Consider the following 18,504-nt stretch of genomic DNA (forward strand, 5'->3'; position numbering starts at 1 on the left):
TTGACTTTGGAAAAAGTGGGGGGGGGGACATGTCCCCCCTGTCCCCCCTACAAATTATGTCCATGTATTGGTGAACTAATGTTTTGCATTTTATGTGCAAGTCTCCTCTATTTAGACGTGGAAATATTTAAAAATGACATTAAAGTCATGAAAACTAAAGTGTTTCGACATGAGCCAGTCCAGCGCTTTTGTAGAAAGACGTGGCAAGAAATGAAGCCGAAATGTGACAACAGTTGAATTAAATAAAATCGTCTGAAACCAGAAAAATTTGAATAAAAAAGACTGATGGTGTTAACTTCAGCATCTACAGAGTATGATGCTTCAGGAATAACAAAGAAACCTCAAACCAAACCATCCTGCAAAGTCTGCAACTGAAGTCTTCCTGTTGTCTGTCTACGTCTCAGGTCGAAGGGAAACCAGCAAGCGTTGCGGCTGAAAGCATGAAGACTGAACCAGATGGCAAAACCAAAGGTGAGAACGTTTTGGTGAACGATTACAAAACCTCAGAAAGTCTGGCTCTTACATTTATAAATCATGTTCTTTATCACTTCCTATGTTATGTGCAGGTTTCCTTTTGTTCTGAAGCACTATTGTTCCTTATCGCCACATCTAATGACGTGTTGTTAACTCTGTGGCTTTAAGGGATTTTGAGAATGTTAAACATGATCCAAAAATTACAAAAGCAGGAAGGAAAATTCTTGTTTTTTGCACAATAGCGTTTAGACATTTTATCTGCAGGTATAAGAATCAGAATCAGATTCAGATTCAGAATAGGTTTATTGCCATTGTCAGTGAACAAACAATTCACAAACTAGGAACTTGCTTCGGCGCTAATGTGCTACATATAACATGAATAATACGATTAAAAATGGAATGAATAGAATAAAATATAATAATAATAATAAAAAAAAAAAAACTAGAATAAAACTTTCAACTATAAAAAAATGGCAGGTAATGGTAACATGGCCGATAACATGACGTTGTGTCGAGTACAGAAGACGAGCATGGTTGTGTGTTTATAAGCCATTCACAAGTCTAACGGCAGATGGAAAGAAGCTGTTCTTATGGCGGGAGGTTCGAGATCAATAAGGAAGCCAAATTTAAAATTGTTAAGAGCTTTTAGAAGGCCACTTTGATCAAATTTAAAATAGCTCCAGTGCACCTATTTCAGCATGAAGTACTCACCCAGAGGAGAAAGTAGTTTCAGACAGCAGGATTTGGCATCTTGCCTCTGACTGGCTAACAGCAACACCACTCTTCTACTACCTCCATCCGCTCTGCAACGTTGATGTTTTATCTCCACAAATAGCACAAGCCTGGAGGAGTTCTGCTGTGTGGTGGAGTTGCTAATGCTAACAGTTAGCTTTTACTAGCTGAGACGTTCTCTGCTGTTTCCTGGACACTAAACCAACAACAGCCTTCCCCATAGTGAGTCAAGATGGGTGAGTCCATGAATGTTAGTGACAGTGTGACGTAGATCTGTCAGGATTTTCTAATCCTAGAGTTTCACCGTCTATTTTCTATTTTTCTATTAGCTTTTCAGAAGCTAATGCAGGAGATAGGTGTAGGCGACTATTTTCATGTTCATGCTGCTGTTGCACTCCTATAACAGACAGGACTCCGTTTTCTGTTTGGCAACTTTATTTGCCCCATGCTGCATTGATTTTTTCTTGGCTTGTTCTCTCTGGAGCAGTGGGCGCCAACCACGAACTGACACCATTACACACTGGCCACACAGGACCTCTTCATGACGTAGCATCACCTTTTCTAGTCGCTTCTGTGCCTGAACAAAAATAACTACAATTGTTTTTAATAATTGAACTTCTTTGGAAGATTTAAATGTACAAACAAAAGAAAAAATGTAATGCAATGTTACTAAAATAACTAAAAATATTTCCAGGGTGTTTCCAGGGTGCAACACTGCATAAACACCTTCAAAGAGCAAGTTTACTGAGAAACGTGTAATACTTATTTTTTTAATACTATTGGTCACTCCGAGTTTCACATGCATGCTTCCACCTCTGTTTCCTGCTTTAGCCACCAAATAAAAATAGACGGTGAAACGGTCACAACAGAAAAAGCCACACAGATCTACGTCACACTGTGTCTCGCAATGAGGAAGGCTGTTGGTTTAGCATCCAGGAAACAGCAGAGAACGTCTCAGCTAGTAGAACATCTCGGCTAGTAGAAGCTAGCTGTTAGTAGAAGCTAACTGTTAGCATTAGCAACTCCACAACAGACTTGAATCTGCACCGAAGGGCCTTGAGTGTCTGTTAGTGCTTGCTTTTGTCTTCTTAAACTTTTGCTTTGCACTATCTTCCATTGGGAAAGAGAAGGAAACTCATCTGTGGGTAATCCTGTTGTCTAGTAGCTCCAGTCTGGGCCAACTGAAAACAAAAAGTGCAATCAGGGGCTGTGATTGAGCTGTTTCTCCCCTCCCTGAAAACACTCATCAGGTGATCTATGTCTCAACCACTGCAATCAGCTGCTGCATGAACACCTGTTTCCAACTAGTAGCACAGCATAAGTTTGGTGGCATAACTGAAGTGTCAGCCCTTGTGTCTCAGCTCCTCTGGTGTGAAGACACTCCGGGGTAAAGACATACGTGTCTACCTGCGCGTGTCCACAGAGCAGGTACACAGGGCAAACAAACTCAACCCAGACGCTGCTCCATCGACACCTTGCAAAATGTGCCATTATCCTATACCTGTGATCACTGGCTTCAGAGGAAGGTCACACACAGCAAACCTCTTTTGCAACCTTCAAAACCTCCGCTTGCTAAAACCAACTCCCCCTAAGACACCCACCTGTCTGTGGGACTTTGGAACTGCCAATCAGCTGTAAACAAAGCAGACTTCCTTACCGCATATGCAAACCACCTGTCACTCGATGCACTGGCTCTCACTGAGACCTGGATCAAACCATGTGACAATGCTACCCCATCTGCTCTCAGTTAACCACACTTTCTCCCACACTTCACGTGCATCTGGCCGAGGTGGTGGAATGGGCATGTTAATTTCCAACAAATGGATATAGTCAGTTGCTACCATCACTAAATACAACTCCTTTGAATACCATGTCATCCAGGTAACTACTGAAAAAAATTTTTTTGTTTATGTTTATGTATTTAGCAGACGCTTTTATCCAAAGCGACTTACAAGTGATAATCGGCATGTTGCCCTTGAGGCTAACAACAACAATAACAACAACTTGACATCAATCGTGGAGAGGAGGGAACAAAGGAGTGGACGGTAGAGGGGGGAGGGGTGCAGGGAGGGTGCTAGTTTAGTTTTTGGTTGTCATATATTGCCAACCAGGTCAACTCGGAGACTTTCTTGATGAACTCGACACCCTGCTCTACTCCATTCCTAAGCACAACTGTCCCACAATGGTCCTTGGAGACATGAATATTCACCTGTACAATCCCAGCTCTTCGGGCTTCCTGTCACTAATGTCATCATTTGATCTAAAACTAGTACAAAGTCCTCCAACTCACAAAGCTGGAAAAGCACTTGACCTCATTTTCACCAGAAACTGTGCCATATACACTATCTCTGTCACACCGCTGCATCTTTCCGATCATTACTTCATCCATTTCAACACAACTCTACAAGGGAGGTCCACTGCTTCCTCCCCAATGGTCTCATTCCGCCACAACCTCCGCAATCTGGCACCCAACCACTTCTCCTCTCTTGTTGCTTCCACTCTTCCATCTCCCAGCACATTCTCTGCCTATGAAGTGAATGATGCCACCAAGTCACTCTGCTCCACACTCTGCTCTAGTCTTAACAACTTGTGCCTTTTAGCCACTAGACCAGCTAGATCCTCTCAGTCGCACCCTTGGCTACATGATACCCTCCGGTCTCTACGCACCAATCTTAGAGCTGCGGAACGGAAACGGTGCAAAACAAAAGATCCTGGTGATCAATTGAAATTTCATGAATTACTGTCCTCATTCTGACAGCTTTTGACACCGTTATCCATGGCTTCCTTTTGTCCACACTCTAACATGGGCATCACAGAGAAAGCACACGCCTGGTTTGAATCGTACCTCACAGGACGATCATTCAGTGTATCTTGGCTTGGACAATCCTCTACCGTGCACCATCTTGCCACAGGAGTCCCCCAGGGCACTGTACTAGGACCTCTTCTCTTTGCCATATACACCACCTCACTGGGCGAGATCATTCGATCACATGGCTTCTCCTACCACTGCTATGCAGACGACACCCAGCTCTCTGTCATTTCCTCCGGACGACCACACACTCTGCAAGAATATCAAACTGTCTCTCTGACATATCAAAATGGATGAAATCCCACCATCTCCAACTCAACCTCTCTGAAACTGAACTACTTGTCATCCCAGCAAAACCATCCATACAGCACAATATCTCAATCCAAAATGACTTCCTATCTCTGGCTCCTTCAAAGGCAGTTCGAAATCTGGGTGTTGTGATTGATGAACACCTGACCTTTAAAGATCATGTTGCCTCTGTTGCTCGTTCATGCCGCTTTGCGCTGTATAATGTACGAAAGATCAGACCATTCCTAATACAACATGCCACCCAGCTCCTGGTGCAATCTACTGTCATCTCCCGCCTCGATTACTGCAATGCCCTTCTAACTGGTCTTCCAGGCTGTACTGTGAGACCTCTTCAAATGGTCCAGAACGCAGCGGCGCATCTGGTCTTCAATCAGAAAAAAAGAGCACATTTCACCCCTCTGTTCACTGAGCTCCACTAGCTACCGCTAGCAGCACGCATCAAATTCAAATTGCTAATAATAGCATACAAAGTCCGAGATGGTACGGCTCCCATCTACCTGAATCTTCTTGCAAAGGCTTGCGTCTCGGCCTGACCGCACCGGTCATCACAGGATCGTCGGCTAGCAGTGCCTACACCACGCTCAGGACAATCCAGACTCTTCTCATGCATCGTTCCACAAATGTGGAATGACCTACCAAGCACTACCAGAACAGGGGCTTCCTTTTCAATTTTCAAGAAACTCCTGAAGACCCTGCTCTTCAGAGAGCATCTTCTAAACTAGCACCCTCCCTGCACCCGTCCCCCCTCTCTACTGTCCACTCCTTGTTCCCTCCTCTCCATGATTTATGTCAAGTTGTTGTTGTTATTGTTGTTGTTAGCCTCAAGGGCAACATGCCGATTATCACTTGTAAGTCGCTTTGGACAAAAGCGTCTGCTAAATACATAAACATAAACAAGGCAGATCTTATTTGTAGAGATGAAACATCCATATTGCAGAGCGAATGGAGATAGTGGAAGAGTGGTGTTGCTGTCAGCCAATCAGAGACAAGATGTCTGAACATCATGAATGATAATCAGTAAGACTCCAAAACGTGCAATATTCTGCCCCCACCCCCCCACCCCCCACCCCCCCCGGCTAACTTCTACTTCCTGAAACGGGAGCGCCAGAGCTGACACCATGATTTGGACCAGTTGTAGCCACACATCTAATGCAGTTTTCCTGAGTCTCCTGCTTTATTAATGTGGTTTTTCTGATTAATTTCTTGTGTTTATGCCGTTGGGTGACAGTGCGGGAGCAGTGCAAAGTCCTTTTTCCTTACGAGGCCCAAAATGAAGACGAACTCACGCTGAAAGAGGGTGAAATTATCAACATCATCACCAAGGTTAGAACAGATTATCTGTGTGATGAACACTGATGAAGACCCCCCTTTAAGCACGTGTTGTGTTTCCTCAGGACTGCGCTGACGCAGGATGGTGGATGGGGGAGATTGGTGGGAGGCAAGGTGTCTTCCCAGATAACTTTGTCAAAATGCTAGAAGCTGAGAAAGAGGTAGCAGTTATGTTTCTCTACGTTTGAAGCCTTGCTCTTAAATAGCTCCTGGGACAATTTTCAGATTATTTTTTCCCCCTCAGAGACCGAAGAAACCCCCACCACCCAGCGCTCCGTCAGTGAAACACGCCGCAGGTAACTGCTCCATTTTTATTCCTCTTTGTTTACGTTTTTCCTTTTAAAGGAGACGAGTAAAACCACAAAACTTTAACCCGTAGAGAAAAAATGTGAAGCGAAGAAACTTCCTCCTGAGCGGCCTGAGCATCTTCCCCTGAGAGACCAGGAACGAGGTAAAACCTGGACCTCCTCTCTTCTCCTGCTAACTCACTTCCTGCTAAGTGACTCGTTTCCTGTTGAGATCTCCTCTGCAGCCGTTTCCCCTCCTTTGTTCAAGACTAAAAGAACTTTGATTGAGAACGAGCATCAGCATCTGGCTGATGCAACAGGAAGTTACCGCTGCTGCAAGACAGACAGACTCAACCCTAACCGCAGACTCATCAAGTCAAAAAGAGGAAATACATAGATAGGTGAACAAGTGAAGCAAGGGAAACAAACCTCCACAATAGCAGATGTTTAAGGAAGTCTGTCTTTAAATCCACGAAATTCTGAGACCAAAAAAGGAAAATCTGTGTAATTTGGATGAAAAAGCCAAATAAAAGAAGGCTGGGGAGACATTCAGCTGTTCGATTAAGGCGTTGAAAAGACAAACGCACAGTGAGGAAATAAGTTTTTCTTTCGATTCTACAAACGGACACTAGGGGGTGCTAAAAGCAAGCCAAAACTGCCTGGGCTCCCTTTAAAGTCACTGTTCTTTTTGCATTAAAGAAATCATAAAGATTTGCTGCCAGTAATAAAAAAAATATGTTATTAATTTCATGTTTTGATTTTTATATTGGCGTATTTATGTATTTTATTTTTGAGGCTGATTTTTAGAGGATTTGTTGGAGTTTAACGTACTAACAAACATTAATCTGATCCCGGAGGGTGGATTATGGTGACACAAGTGAGCTTCTGAGCTCCAGAACGAAAACTGACTTTAATTTGACCTGAGATTTTGAATCCCGTTTGAAGCCAGATAGAGTAAAACATATTTCAGCTGGGATCGTCTCTTCCTTTGTTTCCTAAAGCATTAAGCTGGATTTGATGTTTTACTTGATAAAATCTGCTAATCCTGCTGCTTCCACCTTGCTGCCTGATCCTTTTAACTCTCTTCCTCCTCTGCAGCTGTTTCTTCCTTTTCTTCCTGCAGCCGTCGGCATCTTTAAACCTTTTTCCCCTCATTGTTTCTCTCTGCTGCCTTTTTGAGAATTTCTCTTGAAAGGTCACATTGTTGCTGCTGCTGCGGCTTTTATTCTTCTTCTCCCATTTTGAATTTGTTTTGGGCTCTGCAAGAATTCTTTGTGTGTTTAGGTGAAGATATGAAGACTGGAGAAATCCCTAAACCCTCCCTCCCCACCCACCTTCTCAAGAAGCCCCTCCCCCCAAAGTCAAGCTCCTCCTCCTCTTCCCATCCCCCACGACGTCCAGAGAGACCACCTATTCTAGCGTCAGTACACACAAGTATACACACACATACACAGCATCTCTCACTACACCTGTTTTAACAGTATGGTATGATTTACCTACTCAGGTGTGAAAGCCCCAAATCTGAAGGCGGGGCTTCGACACCAGATTCTGCCCCTGACAGGTCACAAGTCGCCGGTGAGTCGGACTGACCGGAGCATCGAGTCTCTCTCTCTCTTACAGCAGTGTTAGCGTGACCTCTGAGTGTTATCTTGTGTTTCAGATGTGGACCTGGACGTGGTCGTCACGTCCACGGAGAAGCTCAGTCACCCGACTGTGTCACGGCCTCGTGTCATGGACCGCCGACCTCGCTCTCAGATCATCGCACCTGTGAGTGTCTTTGAGAACAGACCTCAGTCGGTAATGCCAAAATACATCCTTTGGTTTTCATTTTATAAACAGCAGGTGATAAAACACCACGAAGACACAGATTGACGGATGAAAGTTGCCCTAGAATGTAAAACCACATTTAGCTCGTTGTTGTTGGAGGGTCTAATGTACCACACCACAAGATCTGCGTGACCTGCTTTTCCGTGTAATGGACATGGAGACACGGTTCATTCTGAGAAAATCCCACCCCCATTTTGGCCCTTTATCAGGGCTACTGGGTCATTGTGAGCCCCAATAAAGTCACATATGTTTTATAGCGGCTCAAAGTACAGTTTGTAATGTAAAAGACCCTTTCTATACCATATTTAAACAAAATCCTCTTGTACAACTATGCACAAAGGAACAAATCCCTTATTTAATAAAATAAATTGCTAAGATTGGGTTGGTTGATTATCGAGTTTCTTTCATAACGCCAAGTTAAGTTTATTATCAGCAACAAGAACAGGATCAGCAGCCGAAGTTGGCAAGCCAAATAGCAGAAAGCCCTCAAATCAGCCCTTGAGCTGCAAATGGCCCTCGGGCCATACTTTGGATATCCCTCCAGTAATCAGATTACAAGCCACAAAACATCTTAGTTTAAATTTTTTCTAAATTTGCTCACATGACACAATAATACTTTTATACACTCATTCTGCAGCTTTAGTTCATTTTCAAACTGTGCAAGTCCAAGAAAATGATTTTTGCTACTAATAAAATAAACAAATACTGTATACACATTTTCAAAAGTTATAACTTTTAAACTAAACATTTCACAGAATGTTTTATAGCGGCAAACATATTTCTTTAGATTAATCCTGCAAATGCAAAAAAAAAGTATTTTTCTGTCATGTTTAAATGATTATTTTTTTGTGATTTTGATGGTAACAAGAAAAAAAAAAACAAATTTCTGAACATATTTTCTGTCTCTGGAAGTCCTCGCTGTCCTGTACAGACCTGGACTCTCTTGTAGCGACTGACAGGAAGGACAAGAAGAAGGAAGAACATGAGTCCATCTCTGTCAGACCTATGGACGTGTCCCTGAGGAAAGGAATTCCCATTATCCCAGTAAGAACTGGTGTGCTCTCTGTTTCTGCCACATGGGGGCACCAAACCACACGTTTTCAATTGAAACATTTTCGTTTTATGACATTTTTTTTAGTAATAGGCGAGCTAAAACTTGATTTTTTTCCCCTGAAAACTACAAATTGAATGTAGTTTTTATTATTTTGTATTATTTTCATTATTGGTTGAAATGTAAAAAGGTAAAAAACAACAACATATAATTTATGCTATTTTAACTATGAAAGTAATACTTCTAAAATAAAAAGGGCTGGTTTTGTGTCTCTAAAGGGAACCCAAAAAAATAGCAAAACTTGTAAATACCATTTTGATCTCACCCAACCGCCCAATCAAATCTTCACCACTCCAGTGAAAGTGCAGGAAGTGCCTGATAAAAGCTCTGCTGGTGTCATTCTGCAGCAGTTCCTAGGCTGCAGCAGCTCAAAGCATTTGTTTCACGATGTCTGCTAAATTTACTTTAATTAAAAAAAATTGCAGACACAACATGAGGTATTGGTATTTGTACCGGTAGTGTGAGGGTTGGGCCAAATTTGCCAAACTGGAAGTTTATATTGTTTTTTTTTTACCTGCCATTTATTTCACTATCTGATTGCTTTCTGCTTCACAATGACCATAATAATGGATTAAGTACAACTGACAACAGAACGGCTGACAGCCTGCACTACAAAAAAGAAAATGTTGTAAAAACTTTAAACTCAATGCAACCCACGGCATTTATGTTTCTAATTTCTGATGGATAACTTTTCAAGTCTCGGAGAAAAAAATGCAAATTTTTATACATGTGAAATTTGGTTAGGTACCAGACAGTAAAGCAGCTCTGTCGAAGCCCTCTGTCCTGTCTCCACCAAACTCCGGCCATCGTTCCATCTCCCCATCCTCCTCCTCGCATCTGACCCCCTCCCCGGAGCTCCGGCAAGCACCACTGATGCCACCAACGCTGGAGGAACTCAGGAACCAGCTGAGAGACTTGAGAGCCTCCATAGAGCTGCTGAAGAGCCAGCACAAGTGAGTCTCCTCATATTTGCTTGTAGGTTTTTAGGTGATTGCAGAAACACAAAATGGGTTTGTTGTTTGTATTTCAGGCAGGAGATGAAGCAGCTGTCCAACGCGCTGGACGAAGAGAAGAAGATACGTGTTAGTTTACAGGTGAGAGAGAGTAATAAAAAATAAAGACCATGCACTCATTTCAGTGTATTTTAATGTGAAGTCTTCAAAGAAATAAACACTGAAAAAAATGGCAAAATGAGCTTGAATTATTGGAAAATGGGAACAAAAATTGTTGTTTTTGTTTTTCAGGTGGAAGTAGAGCACATAAAGAAGAGCCTGTCCAAATGAGGACTAAAGCATGCTCATCAGCCCACTCTGATCACATCTGAAAAACATTATCACTGCTAGTTTTGACACTTCAGACAAAACTGAGTTTGTGCCAAATAATCGTCACGATCAGCAACGATTAAGCACCATGGAGTCTGCCATCTTTTCCCCCTTTGCCGCCTTATCCTGTGTTTACTTCATTTATGTTTTTCTTTCATCAAGTCTTATTTGTTCAGTTCACTGCGGTCTTGCTGTGCCATTGGTACTGACTGACCGTGGCTTGTCGCCACGGTAATCGAACATGGAGCTGCGGCTGCCGTGGCGACCGCATTGGTACTTTATGCCACTGACGGCAAAGAAATCTTCAACCTCTGTAGCCCGGTCGGATCAGGTGACCTCTGTGCTGTACTGCGTCCACTTTGTGGCCTTCACCTCCAGTGTGTGTGTGTATGTGTGTGTGTGTTTCTGTTGGTTTTCCTGATATGTGAGGACAGTAAGTATAGCAGTTGAAAGTAGGGACATTTTAGCAAAAGGATGTTCTTTCCTCTAAAAAACAAAGTTCTTGGCCTAAACATGGTTTCCATCACAGAATCCAGAACTTGATTAAGTTTCAGGATCATAAGCTCCTGCCCCTCAAACATCCCTTGCGTAGCTTTTATTTTTGTGCTATGAACTGCTTCATTTATATTGTACTTATAATATAAAATCACATAAATGAGGGACCAATACTGAAGCTTTTTAAACAATGTAGATAAAAAGGCCAAACTGAATCCAAAAATGCTTCCAAACTGTTTGTTTTTGTCCATTGTAAACTTGCAGGGAGCTTTTTTACATTTTCATATTTCAATAATAAATTTAACTTTTTTTTCTTTTTAAAAATCCAGTAACAAATTTAAATAAAATCTCTCCATTTTTGTGGTATTAAAGTTACAAAAACCAGAAGTGTTATTCTTTAAAGAATGTTTTTGCCATTTTGAAGTGTGCCTGTAAATAAATATGATCTTACCTGTTGTAGATGGCCTCATGAATGTAGGCCTCTGTACTGAGAAAAAAGCGTAAAAGTCTTACCAATCTGAAACTCAAACTGTATCCATGTCAATTTAGTAAGTTTTGCACAATATTGTAGTTATTTGCGAATATAACCATTATTTTATAAGTCTCAGAGAGCTGATTTTGTTTCATAATGGATACATTTGAAACTATTTCTTCAGAAAAACACTTTAATGTAACCAAAATCTTCATTGTGTTTGATTATTCTGAAAAACGCAGCATTATTTTTTTGTTTCCCCTTCAACGGGGTTAAACTTGCAGTAAGACATCACACCAAAACACACAAGGATTAGAGGAGCTGATTTACATTCTAGGTGTTATTAAAACACGTCTAAGGGAACACATCATGGGTTTCTTAGCTTAGTTTAAATACAGGAAGGTTTTTGTTTGTCTTATCTGTAAATAAACAAGATAAAAATGCAGCTGAGTTTTTATAATGACAAGAACTTTAACTGTTTAGAACATACATCTTATAATAAAGATTATAAAAACAAGATTTGATGGTTGAGGAAGTGCAAAAAAACAAGAATTTAATCCAGATCACATCCATATAAAAATATGACTAGATCATTGTTTTTATTTTGTGATGAGATGATGGTTCTTGTTTACTGTATTCATCAACTTGACTGAATAATGAAAGAAAAAGGAAGCTGATGTTGATATAAAGAAACTGGAGTTTAAGATAATATGATGTTTAGTTACTTCATCTGCTTCGCTGTGTTGTCATTTGCTGCTGTTGCAGAAGAAACCGTCTCAAAGTTAGTAAAGAACGAAGTGCCTCGATCTGAAGAAACTAGAGGGCTTTTCATTTCAATTTGATATAGGAAGTGCACTTTAGCAGAAAACTGTAGTTTCTTCTTTAGTGTAAAGTGATTTAAAATGAGACTGATTATACTTATGAAAAATAGAAAATGCAACTTTAACAAAGGCCTTTCACAGCTCTTTCACTTCCTGTCAAAATAAGATGCAACTTAGTATTTTGGGTGAGCAGATTTTTATTTTTTTGCTACAAAAATTTTTTAAACTTCACAAATATGTGACATTTTCCTTCATTGCAACCTTTTAAAAACTCAAAGCAGCACTTTTTTTCTGAGAAATGTAACAAACACAAACATATGCCAGTGAAGATATTGCTGCAGGTCAAAGGTGCATGCACAGACACACTTACAGTATCATTTAATTAATTTAGCACTTTTTTTTGTTGTGATCATAGAAAAAGAGTAACTCGTGCACAGCAGGTGTTTCTGCATCAGGTGAATACTAAATTTAACCACAGGGTATACTAAATGTTGCAGGTCCTCACAAGTAAAGGATTAACAAGTGTGTGTGTGTGTGTGTGTGTGTGTGTGTGTGTGTGTGTGTGTGTGGCAGCTGTTTGCCTCCTTCCCTCATATGTGCACAGAATCAACAACAACCCATCACTGTGGCCTTCCTGTTTTCGATTCCAAATCTTTTTATTTGGTTCTTTTTGTTTCTTTTCTGTCTTTCGTATGACAATGAGAAAACTGCTACAACTGAGGCTACAAGTTGTTTTCTTGACTTGGTCCTTTCTCCAGGATAGTGATAAATAAATAAATAAATAAATATATATATATATATATATACTTTTATATTTCAGTGTAATAAAGAGCCTATTGTGTACTGAGTGTATGTATGTTTGTTTTTTGTGTCGTTTTACTTTATTAACATACATTTGTAACACTATTTGAAACATGCTAAGCTAACAAGCTACTAAAAGTGTGAAGTTATTTTCAATCATCAAACTTCTGGAGGATTCCCGCAATAGCAGATCATACTCTTTCATTTTGCTGATGCAAATCTTTGAAACCTTTTTTTTTTTAATAAAAAATAGTTGATGTTAAACATCCACACCCATAAAAATGTAGTGAAATGTAGTATTTATTTCTACAATTTATCACTCTTGGACAATAAGTGTACAACTAGAGTAAAATAGCTGTAAGATAATTAAAAATTCCTGTTATTTTTTTAGAATGTTTTTATGTCACTTTCAGTGAATGTTTGACTAAAGTGTTCTCTAGCAAATGATTGACACATGTCTCAAAGGGTCGTAACTTTCTAAATGCCATTACAGTTATTTGTAATACGCATTTAGCAACAGTCCCAAAGCCAAACAGGAACCAGGGAAAAACAAAACAACTGATTAAGCAAAGCTAGCAAACTATTCTAAACTCTGTTTTTACTGGACTTCACCTTATCTTCATTTTCCTAGAAAGCTATTTTATGGGATATTTTGGTCCAATGCATCCTGTTTTCAACTTGATTTCTCAAAGATAAGTTAAGGAATGATGTGCAAAGTGAAAAATGCTCAGATTAATCCTTGGAGGTTCCTTCAAAAAAGCTACACTGGGGGCCCTCGCACAGAAAAATGCATAAAGGACCTCTAAGGGTTAACCCTTCCATGCATGAATTGAACAAACTGACCCATGACTTCACTAAGTGTTTAATTTATTTTTAGGCATCAGTTTTTTTCCTTTTTTAATTTTTGCTTAAAATTACTTCAACTTAAAGGTGAGGGGCTGCACAGTGGTTAGCGCTGTTGCCTTGAAGCAAAGAGGTCCTGGGTTCACAACCCGGCCTGGGGTCTCTCTGCACGGAGTTTGCGTGTTCTCCCTGTGCATGCGTGTGTTCTCTCCGAGTACTCTGGATTCCTCCCACATTCCAAAAACATGACTGTCAGGTTGATTAGTTTCTCTAAATTGTCCATAGGCGTGAGTGTGTGTACATGATTGTTTGTCCTGTGCATCTTTGTGTTGCCCTGTGATGGACTGGCAATATGTCCAGGGTGTACCCCGCCTGTTTGCCCAAAGACAGCTGGAGATAGGCACCAACCCCCCGTGACCATGCGTGGAAAATCGGGTTGAGAAAATGGATGCATGGAACTTAAAAGTGAGCACGCAAAGCAAGATATTTCAAACCTTTGTTTGTTTGAATTTTGAGGATTATGGCTAAGAATGGATTACTGAAATAAATTGAGTTTTCACCTGACCTGTGTAAAAAAAATAGGAAGGTTTTAAATACAGATCCTTGAGGCACCCCACACAGTGAAGGCAGAGAAGCACCACCATTATCAGGCATAATGAAAATCTTTTTTAAAGGTAGGAACCAAACCAGGTAATCATGACAGGAACTTGGTTCAAAAATGTGCTTCAGTTAGATGGCATCAGGTTTCTAATCTCAGACCCAACAAACATAACCGGGTATCCCACAAAAGGGATATTTTACACGTTTTGGCCTGTTATCCACAGAAAGTGAAGATATGACAAATGATAAATGACCCAAACTTGTATAGCACCTTTCAGAGTCAGAGGACTCCAAAGTGCTTTACATTACAGTGTATCACTCATCACACATTCACACACTGATGGTAATGAGCTACAATGTAGCTACAGCAGCCCTGGGGCTCACTTATGGAGGTGAGGCTGCCGAGCACAGGCACCACTTGTCCCTCCAACCACCAACAGCAGGCAAGGTGGATTACGTGTCTTGCCCAAGGACACAACAGCCAAAGTTCCTGTCAGAGCTGGGATTGAACCTGCAACCTTCTGATTACTGGACAATGGATGGCAATAAGAATGGTTATTGCTCGTCAGTTATTTTTTGTGAAAGGAAGTTTTTTTTTGGCAAGGGTGTTAAAGATTTGGGGAACTATTGCCACCTACAGGCTTGGCATGCTCTATGAATGTGCATCACATGCACTGGATTTTTTTCACTGAAAAGGAGGTGATATGAACCCGAGTTGTATTTATTTATTTATTTTTTTTCGTAAATGGAGGATATTTGGTTTTACAGAAACCTGGCAACATGTTATGCAAAACTGTAACATTTGCAGATTCAGATTTCAGATTTATTGGCCAAGTAAAATTACATTTAGAAGGCATTTAGCTTTGGTAGATGTTCGCTCTCTAAAACATACAACAACTACAATAAATGAGAATAAAAATACATAAAAACACATAAGAACATGTATACCCACACGCATGTTCATTTACACACACACATATATACATATATGCACACGTACACACACATATACATATGTATACACACACACACACTCATATCCATAAGCATACTGAATAAGTATATAAAAAATGTATAATAAAAGGATGGTAAAAGAATCTACAGATTCAGGGGATAAAGGGCTAAAGCAAAGCCATTTGCACATTGCACATCTTTATTTCGTCAGTAAATTTAACATTTGAATTAATTGGCCCAGAATTTAAAACAGGCCAAGAGCAGATCCCTGAGGCACTCCACAGATCAGAGCTGGCAGAGATGAAGCATTATAAATCACAAGATAACTTTTTGGTTTAAATGATAAGAAAATCGGAAATCCTGACTCTTCTTTGAAATGATCATTAAGAAGAACAGATGATATAAAATATGTGTCACTAAAACTGAGGAATTGTGATAATTATTCATTATAAATATGTAAAACCATATCTTAGATCCGTGGATGTTCTGGGTGCTGCTCAAGGGGACCAGATGGACACCAGTTCTATATTTAGACAAACATTTCATACTTGGCAGGACCCTGTTGGTCAGTGATCTCCCACTTGGAAACTTTAAACCAGATAAAGAATAACATTAGACTTCCCCTTTTCTCCAAACCTCCTCCTTTATGATCTGGTCCGATCCAGTCCTGGGCAAGCGGGCGTCGTGGTGCGAAATAAATCTGCAGCTGATGTGACTAAATGAGGCGGAGATGCGGCAGGACAAACTCAGACGCGCTCCTCTCCTGCCACGACAGGTGCTCTGTTTGTGAAGAGGAGGAAGACGAGACGGAGGAGCAGACGGAGTGAAGAGGGCGGAGAGGAGGACAGCCAGCGGAGAAGAAAGGAGGTAAAGAGAGCTCGTTCACTTCCTAGGTTTGCGCCATGGAAACGGGGCAGAGCGCGCAGGTCGCCGACATGGTCGGGGAGCACGCAGCCGGTGTGAGCGCGGCGGACCGGGACCGGGATCGGGGCGAGGTGTCCAGCCCCAGTCCGCTGGCTAAGCAGCGCTCTCTGCGGGTCGTTTATGTCCTGAACGACGGGCTGAAGTCGGTGATGGCGAGCAGCCCGGAGTCCGGAGCGCTGCAGTGTCTGCAGAGAGCCTGCGACTCCGAGAGCGCGCTGCTCACCACCGTCACGTTCGGGAGGCTGGACTTCGGAGAGACCACGGTGCTGGACAGCTTCTACGACGCAGGTGAGTTATCCCCCCAGCAGGTAACAGCAAACACCTTTTAAATAGTCTGAAAGCGAAACCAAATGCTTTTGCGTCGTTTAGACACGTTTTTATCCCACAACTGTTATTAATGAGACATGTTAAAGTAGCCTAAATGACCAAATAAGAAAACATGTTTCATGCCTCAAACTTTCACCTCAACAACTGTTATAAGCCCTCAATTTCATGTCTTTTCCACAAAACAGCATTTATTTTTTTATTTTCGCCCAACATAAATAGGCTATTTTGTCCTAATTTACAACAACTACCTGCGAAAGTTAAACAAATTTAAAATCAGGTTGGTATTACAGACTTGTTTATTTTTATTAAAATATAAAACAATATTTCTGCTTTCTTTTTGCAAACGTTTATTCATTTTGGGACAAAACAAGTCACAAAAAGACAAGAAAAGATCATTTAATTTTTTTTATCAGAACACCAATCTCTATTGGAAGTGCACCATTTACTAAATGAAAACTATTTAAATAAAAACTAATTACTTCACAGGTGTTTATTTTTGATTGAATCAACAGAAGTCACGATTGGCTCAAAACAGAGAAAAACATTTTTCATTGGCTACTTTTAACCACTCAAGGGATTGTGTGTGAATAGATAGTTCATGTACTTAACAGTGTTTCTTTTCTGAATGAATATAACGTAACATCTTCACATATGATAATTAAACATCTTTATAATTCAGCTGGTCTGGTTTTCTCAGATTTATGAGCTGTAGAGAGCTCTGAATTAGGTTTCCATTTGGTAGAGGCAGGATTAAAGCCTGTAATTACAGGTTGATTGTTACACAACTAAAGATTATCAGGCTTTAATTTAAATGCCAGCGTTTTAAAGAATTCATTACTTTAAATTATAGGTTTTAGTTTATTGTTAGTCATTCTTTGCTGCTTCAAATTGGACCGAAATCCTATAAAACACCTAATCTTCTCATTACCTTCTTAATGTGATCACGTGTTCTGATTTGCCAGCTCAACACGTGACCTCGTGACCCCAGGGGTTGCGTTCACTCAGGTTGAATAGTCGTCTCTGTTTCTGCAGCTGGTTTTCATCCACGTGGACTGTGAAACGCTGAGATATTCTTCAGCCACAGATCGGAGCTGCTCCTCAAAGTCGTTTTATCCCGTTTGAAAGTGTCCAGCCAACATGAGCTTTAGGAATGCCACTCCAGTGACAGAGACGATACATTCGGTAACCCAAATTCCTAGAAAAAGTTAAATTGTTCCTCGTGGGAGGCTTTGGACTTGTCAACACATGTAAAACAATGACATGTTTCAGTGATTCAGATTTACTAGCAAGCAGGAGCCATCGGGAGAGTGCTGATGCTTATTTTCCAACACAACCATTTTCAGTTTTCCAGTCAGAACACGTCAGCATTTAGCTGCAGTTATTCACTGTGACTTTTTGTATTATGATTAAATGATTTCCAAATATCACTGAATAGAACCCCGAAATGTTCACTAATCTGCAGCCGCGTGTGCACCGTGAGTTCCAGAAAATTACTAGGAGGGAGGCTCAGACCTCTCAGGCGTTGCGTCCTCTCACCAAAGACGTCAGCATATCATCACAACCTCAGCAGTGAGTGATGTCACTGATTAGAGCTAAATGACGTCCACGGACAGTATAAGCAATAAAAGCTTATGTTAAAGTCGTGGAGCGACTGCGCGACAAAAGAAGCAGCGTCAGATGAGCAGAAGAAGAGACGTTTTTACGACGCAGCAAGGGATGGGTACCGAATTCGGTACTTTTTAAGGCACCGACCGAATTCCATAGTACCGACCGAGCACCATTTCACGTCATTTCAAACGGTGCCTCGTTTTGGTACCGTCCTTCATAACGAGAACTTGCCAAGACAGCTGCGCAAGAGCGTTATGTCGTCGGTCGCTGCGAGCCAGTTGTAAACAGAGCAGCATGGTAGAAAGAACGCAGGCTAACGCTTGGGTCCACTTCACTAAATGTGATGGGTAACTGGGTGATGATGAAACCAGCGACAACAATCTAAGTGAGACATCCTCATCTTAATCTGCTCCGGTAGGTAAATAAAATGTTTAAGATAATGTTAGCTTGATTTGTTAG

At 40.9% G+C, this 18,504-nt stretch overlaps 2 protein-coding genes across 6 annotated transcripts in view; both read left to right on the forward strand.

The window, feature by feature from the left end:
- sh3kbp1 (SH3-domain kinase binding protein 1) overlaps nucleotides 1-10,356 on the forward strand; it is a 49,542-nt gene extending 39,186 nt beyond the window's left edge. For 2 of the 4 annotated variants that reach the window (XM_070553256.1, XM_070553258.1), the window contains 12 exons: nucleotides 405-471; nucleotides 5,553-5,647; nucleotides 5,719-5,814; nucleotides 5,898-5,949; nucleotides 6,033-6,104; nucleotides 7,225-7,360; nucleotides 7,445-7,515; nucleotides 7,601-7,737; nucleotides 8,680-8,811; nucleotides 9,623-9,831; nucleotides 9,909-9,972; nucleotides 10,123-10,356. In XM_070553256.1, coding sequence (XP_070409357.1) covers nucleotides 405-471; nucleotides 5,553-5,647; nucleotides 5,719-5,814; nucleotides 5,898-5,949; nucleotides 6,033-6,104; nucleotides 7,225-7,360; nucleotides 7,445-7,515; nucleotides 7,601-7,737; nucleotides 8,680-8,811; nucleotides 9,623-9,831; nucleotides 9,909-9,972; nucleotides 10,123-10,161 — 1,170 coding nt within the window. In that variant the 3' untranslated portion in view covers nucleotides 10,162-10,356. The remainder of the gene's footprint in view (nucleotides 1-404; nucleotides 472-5,552; nucleotides 5,648-5,718; nucleotides 5,815-5,897; nucleotides 5,950-6,032; nucleotides 6,105-7,224; nucleotides 7,361-7,444; nucleotides 7,516-7,600; nucleotides 7,738-8,679; nucleotides 8,812-9,622; nucleotides 9,832-9,908; nucleotides 9,973-10,122) is intronic. The other 2 variants (XM_054751036.2, XM_070553257.1) reach the window with 2 other exon arrangements.
- A 5,504-nt stretch (nucleotides 10,357-15,860) lies between these two features.
- Nucleotides 15,861-18,504, forward strand: part of map3k15 (mitogen-activated protein kinase kinase kinase 15) — a 44,823-nt gene continuing 42,179 nt past the window's right edge. For both annotated transcript variants that reach the window (XM_054751034.2, XM_054751035.2), the window contains exon 1: nucleotides 15,861-16,398. In XM_054751034.2, the coding sequence (XP_054607009.1) occupies nucleotides 16,089-16,398 (310 nt within the window). In that variant the 5' untranslated portion in view covers nucleotides 15,861-16,088. The remainder of the gene's footprint in view (nucleotides 16,399-18,504) is intronic.

The sequence above is a fragment of the Nothobranchius furzeri genome, chromosome 7 (assembly GCF_043380555.1).
Source record: "Nothobranchius furzeri strain GRZ-AD chromosome 7, NfurGRZ-RIMD1, whole genome shotgun sequence".
Taxonomy (NCBI): Eukaryota; Metazoa; Chordata; class Actinopteri; order Cyprinodontiformes; family Nothobranchiidae; genus Nothobranchius; species Nothobranchius furzeri.